At 45.1% G+C, this 13,537-nt stretch overlaps 1 protein-coding gene across 1 annotated transcript; it reads left to right on the top strand.

The window, feature by feature from the left end:
- Positions 1-9,616: 9,616 nt before the first annotated feature.
- LOC124686067 (bax inhibitor 1) lies at positions 9,617-13,323 on the top strand. The gene is made up of 6 exons (XM_047220071.1): positions 9,617-9,767; positions 11,220-11,363; positions 11,503-11,594; positions 12,431-12,617; positions 12,732-12,887; positions 12,989-13,323. The coding sequence occupies exons 1-6, from the start codon at positions 9,660-9,662 to the stop codon at positions 13,043-13,045; spliced, it is 744 nt and encodes a 247-aa protein (XP_047076027.1). The 5' UTR covers positions 9,617-9,659; the 3' UTR covers positions 13,046-13,323.
- Positions 13,324-13,537: the final 214 nt, after the last annotated feature.

The raw sequence follows: 13,537 nt of genomic DNA, 5'->3' as shown, positions 1-13,537 counted from the left end.
ACTTGTACACTCTGGGGTGGGGCCAGTGAGCCTGGTGCGATGGCACAAATATCAATCTCTTGTGCATTCTACCCGGCCTCACCGACCCCATCCCGAATGTTAATATTTCTTTCGACCAACAAAGTATGAGGCATATGATATCTAGTTGAGATACCACTTGGCTCTTTCTTCCATTTTAGCGCCGATGATTAGAATGTTTGGTCACCTATACGCCGCAATATACTTTGTAGACGGGCCCCCTTTCCCCGGCCGCCGTTCCGTGAACGAGTCTTTGACGAGACAACAACGCCGACCTGCCTCTCCGGTGCATCACCACTTTTCTTCTCTCGCCGTCAGTACGTGAACGAGTCCTTAATGCAAAGACGGTGTCAGCCTCCCTAGCATCATGCCGACCCCTGTTGCCGTGCTTCAGGCCGTGTCTCAGGCGCCCTGCACTCTTCGCCTTTTTGCCCGGTGAACGAATAGACTACTCGTTGGAATAAGGAAGCCGATGACGGCCGATCGCAATTTAATCTTGCGACCGGCCGTCATCGGTTTCCTTGTTCCAACGATCAGTCTATTGGTTCACCGGGCAAGAAGGCGAACAGTGCAGCGCGCGGGACACACGGCCTGAAGCGCGGCAACACGGCCCGGCATAATGCTGGGCAGGCCGGCACGGTCTTTTGATACGTCTCCAACGTATCGATAATTTCTTGTGTTCCATGCCACATTATTGATGTTATCTACATGTTTTATGCACACTTTATGTCATATTCGTGCATTTTCTGGAACTAACCTATTAACAAGATGCCGAAGTGCCGGTTCCTATTTTCTGCTGTTTTTGGTTTCAGAAATCCTAGTAACGAAATATTCTCGGAATCGGACGAAATCAACGCCAAAGTTCCTATTTTCACTCGGAAGCATCCAGAACACCGGGAAGGACCGAGAGGGGGCCACGGGGCCACCAAACCCTAGGCCGGCGCGGCCGGAGGGGGGCCGCGCCGCCCTATGGTGTGGCCCCCCGTCAGCCCTCCTGCGCCGCCTCTTCGCCTATAAGAAGCCCCTGGATCGAAAACCCGATAACAATTGACGAAACCCACGTAAACCCGCCGAGCCGCCGCCATCGCGAAGCCAAGATCCGGGGACAGGATCTCCGTTCCGGCACCCGCCGGAGCGGGGAAGTGCCCCGGAAGGCTTCTCCATCGACACCGCTGCCATCTCCATCGCCACCGCTGCCATCTTCACCGCCATCTTCATCACCGCTGCTGCTCCCATGAGGAGGGAGTAGTTCTCCATCGAGGCTCGGGGCTGTACCGGTAGCTATGTGGTTCATCTCTCTTCCATGTACTTCAATACAATGATCTCATGAGCTGCTTTACATGATTGAGATTCATATGAGTTTTGTATCACAATTCATCTATGTGCTACTCTAGTGATGTGTTATTAAAGTAGTTTTATTCCTCCCGCATGTGTGCAAAGGTGACGAGTGCGTGCACCGTGTTAGTACTTGGTTTATGCTATGATCATGATCTCTTGTAGATTATGGAGTTAACTATTGCTATGATAATATTGATGTGATCTATTCCTCCTACATATGCATGAAGGTGACGAGTGTGCATGCTATGCTAGTACTTGGTTTAGTCACGTTGATCTATCTTACACTAAAGGTTACTTAAACATGAGCATTATTGTGGAGCTTGTTAACTCCGGCATTGAGGGTTCGTGTAATCCTACGCAATGTGTTCATCATCCAACAAAAGTGTAGAGTATGCATTTATCTATTCTGTTATGTGATCAACGTTGAGAGTGTCCACTAGTGAAAGTGTAATCCCTAGGCCTTGTTCCTAAATACTGCTGAGTTACTACTCGCTTGTTTACTACTCGCTGCGTTACTACTACTGCGTTACTCATTGCTTGTTTATCGTTTTACTGCGTTACTACTGCTGCAATACCACCACCATCAACTACACGCCAAGCACTTTTCCGGCACCGTTGCTACTGCTCATACTTATTTATACCACCTGTATTTCACTATCTCTTCGCCGAACTAGTGCACCTATTTGGTGTGTTGGGGACACAAGAGACTTCTTGCTTTGTGGTTGCAGGGTTGCATGAGAGGGATATCTTTGACCTCTTCCTCCCTGAGTTCGATAAACCTTGGGTATCCACTTAAGGGAAACTTCGCTGCTGTTCTACAAACCTCTACTCTTGGAGGCCCAACACTGTCTACGGGAAAGGAGGGGGAACGTAGACATCAAGCACTTATCCGGCGCCGTTGCCGGGGAGGAAAGGTAAACGGCACACACACACCAGCAACCCCGGCAACTAGCACTTTTCTGGCGCCGTTGCCGGGGAGGAAAGGTAAAAGGCTCTCATACTACGGTCTCAGGTAAAGTATTTTTCTGGCGCCGTTGTGTGTGTGCTCGAAGCTATTTCCTTTAGATCCTGCAATTGCATCTTGTTGTTTCTTGTTTACACTAGTTTGGCATAATGTACAAGAGTGAGCTTCTTATTCTATTTCCTGATTTAAAACATGGATTGTTTGATGCGAAAATTAAAAAACCTATGAAATCTTATTTGCATGCTTGGTAGTAATATTAGTATGAACGCTTTGAACACCATTGTTGACAATAATATAGAAAGTTCTAAGCTTGGGGAAGCTGGTTTTCATGATATTTTTAGTCCCCCAAGCATTGAGGAGAAAATTTTCTTTGATGATACTTTGCCTCCTATTTATGATGATTATAATGATAGTGGTCTTTTGGTGCCACCTACTATGGAGAGTGAATTTGATTATGATTACAATATGCCTCCTATATTTGATGATGAGAATAATAATGATAGCTACTTTGTTGAATTTGCTCCCACTACAACTAATAAAATTGATTATGCTTATGTTGGGAGTAGTAATAATTTTATGCATGAGACTCATGATAAGAATGTTTCATTTGATAGTTATATTGTTGAGTTTGCTCATGATGCTACTGAAAGTTATTATGAGAGAGGAAAATATGGTTGTAGAAATTTTCATGTTACTAAAACACCTCTCTATGTGCTGAAATTTTTGAAGCTACACTTGTTTTATCTTCCTATGCTTGTTACTTTGCTCCTCATGAACTTGTTTATTTACAAGATTCCTATGCATAGGAAGCATGTTAGACTTAAATGTGTTTTGAATTTGCCTCTTGATGCTCTCTTTTGCTTCACATACTATTTCTTGCGAGTGCATCATTAAAACTGCTGAGCCCATCTTAATGGCTATAAAGAAAAGAACTTCTTGGGAGATAACCCATGTGTTATTTTGCTACAGTACTTTGTTTTATATTTGTGTCTTGGAAGTTGTTTACTACTGTAGCAACCTCTCCTTATCTTAGTTTTGTGTTTTGTTGTGCCAAGTTAAGCCGTTGATAGAAAAGTAAGTACTAGATTTGGATTACTGCGCAGTTCCAGATTTCTTTGCTGTCACGAATCTGAGCCCACTGCCCTGCAGGAAGCTCAGAAAATTATGCCAATTTAAGAGCATGATCCTCAGATATGTACGCAACTTTCATTCAATTTGAGCATTTTCGTTTGAGCAGGTCTGGTGGCCTAATAAAATCCATCTTTACGGACTGTTCTGTTTTGACAGATTCTGCCTTTTATTTCGCATTGCCTCTTTTGCTATGTTGGATGAATTTCTTTGATCCATTGATGTCCAGTAGCTTTATGCAATGTCCAGAAGTGTTAAGAATGATTGTGTCACCTCTGAACATGTTAATTTTTATTGTCCACTAACCCTCTAATGAGTTGTTTCGAGTTTGGTGTGGAGGAAGTTTTCAAGGGTCAAGAGAGGAGGATGATATACTATGATCAAGGAGAGTGAAAGCTCTAAGCTTGGGGATGCACCCGGTGGTTCACCCCTGCATATATCAAGAAGACTCAAGCGTCTAAGCTTGGGGATGCCCAAGGCATCCCCTTCTTCATCGACAACATTATCGGGTTCCTCCCACGAAACTATATTTTTATTCCATCACATCTTATGTGCTTTTTCTTGGAGCGTCTGTTTGTTTGCTTTTGTTTTTGTTTTTGTTTGAATAAATTGGATTACATCATGCTTGTGTGGGAGAGAGACACGCTCCGCTGGTTCGTATGAACACATGTGTTCTTAGCTCATAATATTCATGGCGAAGTTTCCTCTTCGTTAAATTGTTATATGGTTGGAATTGGAAAATGATACATGTAGTAATTGCTATAATGTCTTGGGTAATGTGATACTTGGCAATTGTTGTGCTCATGTTTAAGCTCTTGCATCATATACTTTACACCTATTAGTGAAGAATACATAGAGCATGCTAAAATTTGGTTTGCATAATTGGTCTCTCTAAAGTCTAGATAATTTCTAGTATTGAGTTTTGAACAACAAGGAAGACGGTGTAGAGTCTTATAATGCTTTCAATATGTCTTTTATGTGAGTTTTGCTGTACCGTTCATCCTTGTGTTTGTTTCAAATAAGCCTTGCTAGCCTAAACCTTGTATCGAGAGGGATACTTCTCATGCATCCAAAATACTTGAGCCAACCACTATGCCATTTGTGTCCACCATACCTACCTATACTACATGGTATTTTCCCGCCATTCCAAAGTAAATTGCTTGAGTGCTACCTTTAAAATTCCATCATTCACCTTTGCAATATATAGCTCATGGGACAAATAGCTTAAAAACTATTGTGGTATTGAATATGTAATTATGCACTTTATCTCTTATTAAGTTGCTTGTTGTGCGATAACCATGTTTATCGGGGAACGCCATCAACTCATTGTTGAATTTCATGTGAGTTGCTATGCATGTTCGTCTTGTCTGAAGTAAGGGCGATCTACACCGAGTTGAATGGTTTGAGCATGCATATTGTGAGAGAAGAACATTGGGCCGCTAACTAAAGCCATGATTCATGGTGGAAGTTTCAGTTTTGGACAAATATCCTCAAATCTCTAATGAGAAAAGAATTAATTGTTGTCAAATGCTTAAAGCATTAAAAGAGGAGTCCATTATCTGTTGTCTATGTTGTCCCGGTATGGATGTCTAAGTTGAGAATAATCAAAAGCGAGAAATCCAAATGCGAGCTTTCTCCTTAGACCTTTGTACGAGCGGCATAGAGGTACCCCTTTGTGAAACTTGGTTAAAGCATATGTATTGCGGTGATAATCCAGGTAGTCCAAGCTAATTAGGACAAGGTGCGAGCACTATTAGTACACTATGCATGAGGCTTGCAACTTATAAGATATAATTTACATGATGCATATGCTTTATTACTACCGTTGACAAAATTGTTTCATGTTTTCAAAATCAAAGCTCTAGCACAAATATAGCAATCGATGCTTTTCCTCTATGAGGACCATTCTTTTACTTTCAATGTTGAGTCAGTTCACCTATTTCTCTCCACCTCAAGAAGCAAACACTTGTGTGAACTGTGCATTGATTCTTACATACTTGCTTATTGCACTTATTATATTACTCTATGTTGACAATATCCATGAGATATACATGTTACAAGTTGAAAGCAACCGCTGAAACTTAATCTTCTTTTGTGTTGCTTCAATACCTTTACTTTGAATTATTGCTTTATGAGTTAACTCTTATGCAAGACTTATTGATGCTTGTCTTGAAGTGCTATTCATGAAAAGTCTTTGCTATATGATTCAGTTGTTTACTCATGTCATTACCATTGTTTTGATCGCTGCATTCACTACATATGCTTTACAAATAGTATGATCAAGATTATGATGGCATGTCACTCCAGAAATTATCTTTGTTATCGTTTTACTCGCTCGGGACGAGCGAAACTAAGCTTGGGGATGCCGATACGTCTCCAACGTATCGATAATTTCTTGTGTTCCATGCCACATTATTGATGTTATCTACATGTTTTATGCACACTTTATGTCATATTCGTGCATTTTCTGGAACTAACCTATTAACAAGATGCCGAAGTGCCAGTTCCTATTTTCTGCTGTTTTTGGTTTCAGAAATCCTAGTAACGAAATATTCTCGGAATCGGACGAAATCAACGCCAAAGTTCCTATTTTCATCGGAAGCATCCAGAACACCCGGGAAGGACCAGAGGGGGGCACGGGGCCACCAAACCCTAGGGCCGGCGCGGCCGGAGGGGGGCCGCGCCGCCCTATGGTGTGGCCCCCTGTCAGCCCTCCTGCGCCGCCTCTTCGCCTATAAGAAGCCCCCGGATCAGAAAACCCGATAACAATTGACGAAACCCACGTAAACCCGCCGAGCCGCCGCCATCGCGAAGCCAAGATCCGGGGGACAGGATCTCTGTTCCGGCACCTCGCCGGAGCGGGGAAGTGCCCCCGGAAGGCTTCTCCATCGACACCGCTGCCATCTCCATCGCCACCGCTGCCATCTTCACCGCCATCTTCATCACCGCTGCTTGCTCCCATGAGGAGGGAGTAGTTCTCCATCGAGGCTCGGGGCTGTACCGGTAGCTATGTGGTTCATCTCTCTTCCATGTACTTCAATACAATGATCTCATGAGCTGCTTTACATGATTGAGATTCATATGAGTTTTGTATCACAATTCATCTATGTGCTACTCTAGTGATGTGTTATTAAAGTAGTTTTATTCCTCCTGCATGTGTGCAAAGGTGACAGTGCGTGCACCGTGTTAGTACTTGGTTTATGCTATGATCATGATCTCTTGTAGATTATGGAGTTAACTATTGCTATGATAATATTGATGTGATCTATTCCTCCTACATATGCATGAAGGTGACGAGTGTGCATGCTATGCTAGTACTTGGTTTAGTCTGTTGATCTATCTTACACTAAAGGTTACTTAAACATGAGCATTATTGTGGAGCTTGTTAACTCCGGCATTGAGGGTTCGTGTAATCCTACGCAATGTGTTCATCATCCAACAAAAGTGTAGAGTATGCATTTATCTATTCTGTTATGTGATCAACGTTGAGAGTGTCCACTAGTGAAAGTGTAATCCCTAGGCCTTGTTCCTAAATACTCGCTGAGTTACTACGCTTGTTTACTACTCGCTGCGTTACTACTCTGCGTTACTACTCGCTTGTTTCTTGTTTTACTGCGTTACTACTGCTCGCAATACCACCACCATCAACTACACGCCAAGCACTTTTCCGGCACCGTTGCTACTTGCTCATACTTATTTATACCACCTGTATTTCACTATCTCTTCGCCGAACTAGTGCACCTATTTGGTGTGTTGGGGACACAAGAGACTTCTTGCTTTGTGGTTGCAGGGTTGCATGAGAGGGATATCTTTGACCTCTTCCTCCCTGAGTTCGATAAACCTTGGGTATCCACTTAAGGGAAACTTGCTGCTGTTCTACAAACCTCTACTCTTGGAGGCCCAACACTGTCTACAGGAAAGGAGGGGGAACGTAGACATCATCTTTGCATCAAGGACTCGTTCACTGGACGGCGAGGGACTGCCGTGGTTCTGCGCCGGAGAGGCAGATCGGCGTCGTTGTGTCGTCAAGCACCCGTTCACGGAACGGCGGCCGGGGAAAGGGGGCCCTTCCGCAAAGTATACTTGCGGTGTATACTGCAACTATGGTTTCGACCATAGTATTTGTGTTGACCAACAATGTATGAGGCACTTATTCCATTTTGTCATTCCATTTGCTTTGAGATTTTCAAAATGCCGATGATTAAAATGTTTGGTCACCGTACACTCGGGGCGGCGTAAGTGAGCTCTGGTAAGATAGCACAAATATCAATCTCTTGTGCATCGGACTTGGTCTCACTTACGCCGTCCCCGAATGTTAATATTTGTGTTGACCAACAATGTATGAGGCATTTATTCCATTTCTCTTGTGCATCGGACTTGTTGGTCTCACTTTCTTCCATTTTCATCATAGTAGGAACTGGATGAAGGACCCCGATGCAAGCGAGCCTGGTGGGTAGAGATGAGGGAGCAAAGGAGGAACCGGGTGAAGACTACTTTGTATCTCGAAATTGTGAATTTTGTATAAATTAAGAGTTGTATGCAAAACATTTGACACTTGCCACTATATATGTATCTCGATCGGGCTCTAAGTAATGTGATGATGATGTCTATGTTATATCCGTGCAATGTACATGATATTTATATTATATCTGAATGCTGCTTGTATATAATCTGTATATCCGTATATTGATGTCTATAAACTGCATGTGTATAGCGAGGCAACACAAAATCGTGTATAATACAAGCAAATTACGTGGCGCATCGAAAACCAATTTTGTGGCGCACGCTTTTACGTGGCGCACCTAAGAACACGTGCGCCACGAAACCTTAATTACGTGGCGCATGGGAGGTGCGCCACAGAAACTTTGAACCTTATTTTTGTGGCGAAGTTTCTGTGGCGCACCTCCCATGCGCCACAGAATCCATTTTTGGTGCGCCACTGATGAGGCTTTTCCTACTAGTGAGGATTTCATCCGACCCTCACATCCCCTCCCCAAATTCTCCATGGTGCTCCCCCAAACTCGCCGCCTACCACCATGGCCTTGCAAATACCAACGTCGTCGCCTACTGCCGCATAGTACTTACTTTCTGGAAGCAATCAACTAATAATGTAGTATAAGGCTCCAAATGTCTGTTATTCCTTAGCATGCTTGTACCGATGACCCAATGTACTCAAGAAACTCTGAACCTTTCAAGAGGGCAGTTGCTTTCGATGTGGCTGCACTTATGATATTTTGAAGAACAAGCCGAGTACCCACCGAAGGACAAAGACCTTGACTACGAGCCAATGGAGGACGACCTTGACTATGAGCCAATGGAGGACGAGGAGCTCACGGAGGAGGCGACCTTCGCGTGTGCCATCGAGCTCTCCAAACAACAGGCCGCGGCAACGCCTCCGCTAGCATCCTAGCAGCTGCCACCCCTCCTCCGGTGGTCAATGATTGATCGTCACCGCAGGTCTTTATCGATCCCGATGAGGAGAACTAGAAGCTGCTGCCCTAGTCTAGAAGCCGCCAGCCTCCGCGCCATTATCCCTTTTTTATTTCCTTTTTTGGTGTAAAACATGGACAATTGAGTCCCAAAATACGTAAATTACATTTATGATTTTTCCCTGCCTACTTTTTTTGTGTGCAGTTTGAGCCCGTTGGGGCCGCTAGGATCTCTTCACAGACCACCGTAAATGGACCAAAACACACAATTTTGCTAGCCCACAATTGGAGATGGTCTTAGACTCTTAGTCCTTTGCTATTTTCTCGAAGGCTAAATGAGTGGACGTTAAACTGCCGACTACTCGGCGGTACATTTCAGTGTCACTTCCCAAACAAAGAAGGCATCATTTTCACATGAAATTTCACTTGCCTTCCCATACACGAGTATCGTCGAGAAGAAAAAAAAAAAAAACACTCGCGCCTGCGTGTGCCGCGCGCGTGACGGCCGAACCTTCTGGTCCTCTCCCGTGCCGTGCGCAACAGAATAATCCGGCAAGGCACCTTCGCGAAAACTATCGGCGCGATACCGCGCCGCTTCCTTCCGCTCGAATCAACTGTTCCTCCACGCGTGCGTGCGCCCCGTATAAATATCCCCCTCCCCTTCTCCTCTTCTTCCATTATAAATTGAAATCCATCCAAGCCAAGCCAAGCCAGACCCATCGGTTCGAAATCGAGACAGAGACACGGACTTTGCGTGCGAGCCAGGCGACGCCGCTGCAGGGATGGACGCCTTCTTCTCGACCTCGTCGGCGGCGGCCGGCGGCTGGGGCTACGACTCCCTCAAGAACTTCCGCGAGATCTCCCCCGCCGTGCAGTCCCACCTCAAGCTCGTACGTCCCCCACCCATTCCCCACCGTTCACTCTCCCTCTCTCACGCCGATTCGTTCGCCAAACAACTGCCGCTCCGTAGTTTCTAGGGTTTCCTCTACGGGACGCGCCCGCCCGCCTGCCCGTGGACGGTTCCGGGAAGGCGCGCTCGCTGCTTCCGATGCCGCGGGCCGCCGATCTGCGCTGCGCGGTTCGTAGGTCGGCGGGATGGGGTTTCCGAGCGGGGGGAATCCCGCGTGATTTGCAATGCGGTCGGTGCTAGATTGTTCGTTGGCGCTGCCTTTGCCCGCCCGTCTCATTCGATTCACGGTTTAGAGCCGATTGGATTCCTCAGGCTGTATTACCGGTTGACATTTTAGTGGCCTCATTCAAGGGGGGAATCGCGGGGATTGTGCTGCGCAATGCGTTGCTCGTTGGTTGGTTAATTAGTTTGGGGAATATCTGTGGTGGTGGTTAATCTAGATTCTCCAGCGCGATTCGTGCCGATTGCAGCGGTCTATTCAGAAATTTTCTGGCGAATGCTAGTTGACTGGGCACAACTCACGGCGTAGTTTCGTTTAATCTACCTGCTAGTTGCCTCCAGAAACGTTCTTCTACTACTATTCAGTCTGTGCAGCGCATGCCCTGGCTATAGAATCGTGACGAACCGTTGCCTGGAGCTGGATGCTTCCATGCCATAATTAGGATAAGCTGTTAGTTTTACTCATTTGTCTTCTACCTTAATCATCAACAGTTGCGCGTACGTATCATGCACGGTAGTAATTTTGTCTGTATCGAGTGTCCTTGTCAGATCGGATATGATATTGTGGGATGGCGGAATTGCTGTGCAGATAGATTAGTCTTGTTGTTTTTTAATTGTGCAATGTCGTAAGGGTCAATTCCAGCTGTCCATTCGGAAATTTGACAACTGCTAGTCTGCTACTTGACTGGGACATACTCTCTGCTGCAGATTTGTTAGTCTAGCTTGTTAGTTGCCTGTGGATATAAGTTGCTTAACAGTGGTCAGACTTTGTGCTCTCACGTCATGGTTAAAAGTAGTACTAGTTGTTAATTTTGCCTTCGCTTCTCTCTTGAACGAACAGTTGTTACCTCGCGTGCACAGCAGTAATTTTGGTTTATGCATTCCTACCATGTGTCATCATCACGCTGGATATGGATGGCTGCAGTGGCTTAACTCTGCTCATGTCTGACTGCAGGTTTACCTGTGGATATAAGTTGCTTAACAATGGTCAGACTTTGTGCTCTCACGTCATGGTTAAAAGTAGTAGTAGTTGTTAATTTTAACTTGTCTTCTCTCTTGAACGAACAGTTGTTACTTGGCGTTTGCAGCTGTAAATTTGGTTTATGCATTCCTACCATGTGTCGTTATCAGGCTGGATATGGATGGCTGCAGTGGCTTAACTCTGTTCATGTCTGCCTGCAGTGGCTTTAACTCTGCTGATGTCTGCCTGCAGGTTTACCTGACCCTGTGTTTCGCTCTTGCCTCGTCGGCTGTGGGTGCTTACCTGCACATCGCCCTGAACATCGGAGGGTTGCTGACACTGATCGCGTGCATCGGATGCATCGCCTGGTTGTTCTCGGTACCTGTCTATGAGGAGGTTTGTCTCACCTCCTTTTGACCTTGATTGCTATTGTTTGTTGACTGCGCTCGTGGAATTTCACTAGAAGTTTTGGTTCCTGGAAATGTCAATCACATTGTGCGCTGACTTTTGTTCATGTGTGTTTCCCTGTGAACAGAGGAAGAGGTTTGGGCTGCTGATGGCTGCTGCCCTTCTGGAAGGGGCTTCGGTTGGACCTCTGATCGAGCTCACGATAGACTTTGACCCAAGGTAAGGGGAAACTTCTCCATGTTGCTGTTTCAAATGTGCTTTGTTCGTTATCAGTGGATTAGGAAAAAGCCTTCTGGTAGCAAACCAAGTTGTTGATGGCCTTTGACTATGTGTCATGGATTGAGTGGGACACAGATTGCTCGTGGAAAAATACCGTGGTTGGATAGCTGTTGATTGCTTGTCCACATCAATCATTATCTGGTTGTTCTGGGAAGCATTAAATAGGTTGTAGGTTACATAGTAGTATAAGTAAATTGCTGCCTCTCGATTGGTTTATTTTTCTCTTGTGGTGCTTTCTCCCTTGCTCCACTTTCTGTAATGTAAGAACAGAGTTACTTGTTGTTCATGCATGCACCCTCCTCCCTCCAGTTATATTTCATCTGATGTCTGCATCAGTTACTTATTTAAGATGTCATGTTGTTTAATGCCTTACCCGTCGCTCTCTCATCAACATATTTTTCTTGCTATGTGATCTGTTAATTCTTGATCAGTCTGCTCCTAGGATGGCAACTAATGCTAGTGTCAGTGGATGCTGTCTACATTTAGGACTTGGGCCCTCCCCTAGAGTCTAGACACATTTGTTTGTGTGATGAAACCTATCAGTACCCACTGGGCATATGGGCCCTTTGGGCTTCATTTTGTTAATGGCACTGAAGTTTGAGGCGCTATAGATATGATAATGCTACGGAGTACTATTTTGTGGTGTTTCGATAAATTGATATTTATTTGTTTGTTCCTTGTAGTACTCGATTTTTGATGTTTTCATAACCTTAATTTTAGTTTACTGCTATTCAGTGTTCTCCTGCAATTGACATTCTGTTCCTCTGTGTCACCAGCATCCTCGTTACAGGATTTGTTGGAACTGCCATTGCCTTCGGGTGCTTCTCTTGCGCTGCCATCATCGCCAAGCGCAGGGAGTACATGTACCTTGGTGGTCTGCTCTCTTCTGGCCTGTCAATCCTGCTCTGGCTGCAGTTTGCCACATCCATCTTTGGCCACTCCACTAACAGCTTCATGTTTGAGGTGAGATTACATACTTGACAACTTTGTTACCCTGGTGACCCAAACAACAATGTTACTCATCCTTCTAGTTTTCGCTGCATTAAACGATGACACAAATGCTTATGTGCTTTGCAGGTTTACTTTGGCCTGTTGATCTTCCTGGGGTACATGGTGTATGACACGCAGGAGATCATCGAGAGGGCGCACCGGGGCGACATGGACTACATCAAGCATGCGCTCACCCTCTTCACCGACTTCATCGCTGTCCTTGTCCGGATCCTCATCATCATGGTGAGCACCCAAGCCACTTTGGCCGCCTACTAGTTCTCCAGTCACTGGTCACCACAATTTATGGTTCGTGTTGTGCTGATGATGGTGGTTTCCATTTACAGCTCAAGAACGCAGGCGACAAGTCCGAGGACAAGAAGAAGAAGAAGAGGAGGTCCTGAATATACCGCTACTGGTAGCACCACTACTACGTTGGAAAGCTGGTGAAGTAACTGGCGCCGTGTTCATCACTCTGTTAATTCGCGTGTGTGTGTGTGTGAATCTGATGCGAGCTTGAAACCTGTGCTCCTGTTTCCTGCGGTTGCTTGAAACCTGATACGCCTTTTGTCAATGAAGAACATGGTTTCCGTTGTATGGTGCTCTCGCGTGTCCGTTTTAATTTTGGTGCACTGTTCATTCATTTATGCGCCAAATGAATATCTATATAGTATCAATTTCATTGGATGTTGCCATGATGCCTCGCACTAATCCCCGGGAATGCCTTACCTAGTAAGATTTCTTTTGGGGCAATTTGGTACGAAGAGAAATCATTAAAAATTTGGAGAGTTCTCTTCAAAGTATTTTATCCTGTAGAGCTTGTTGGTGTGTAGAATTGAAAACTGTGGTAATTTTGTCTATGGAAATTTTTCTGTGAGAATCTCCCTCATCATGTT

Source organism: Lolium rigidum, chromosome 2 (assembly GCF_022539505.1).
Source record: "Lolium rigidum isolate FL_2022 chromosome 2, APGP_CSIRO_Lrig_0.1, whole genome shotgun sequence".
In the NCBI taxonomy this organism is placed as follows: Eukaryota; Viridiplantae; Streptophyta; class Magnoliopsida; order Poales; family Poaceae; genus Lolium; species Lolium rigidum.
This window is presented reverse-complemented; position numbering and strand designations above follow the sequence as displayed.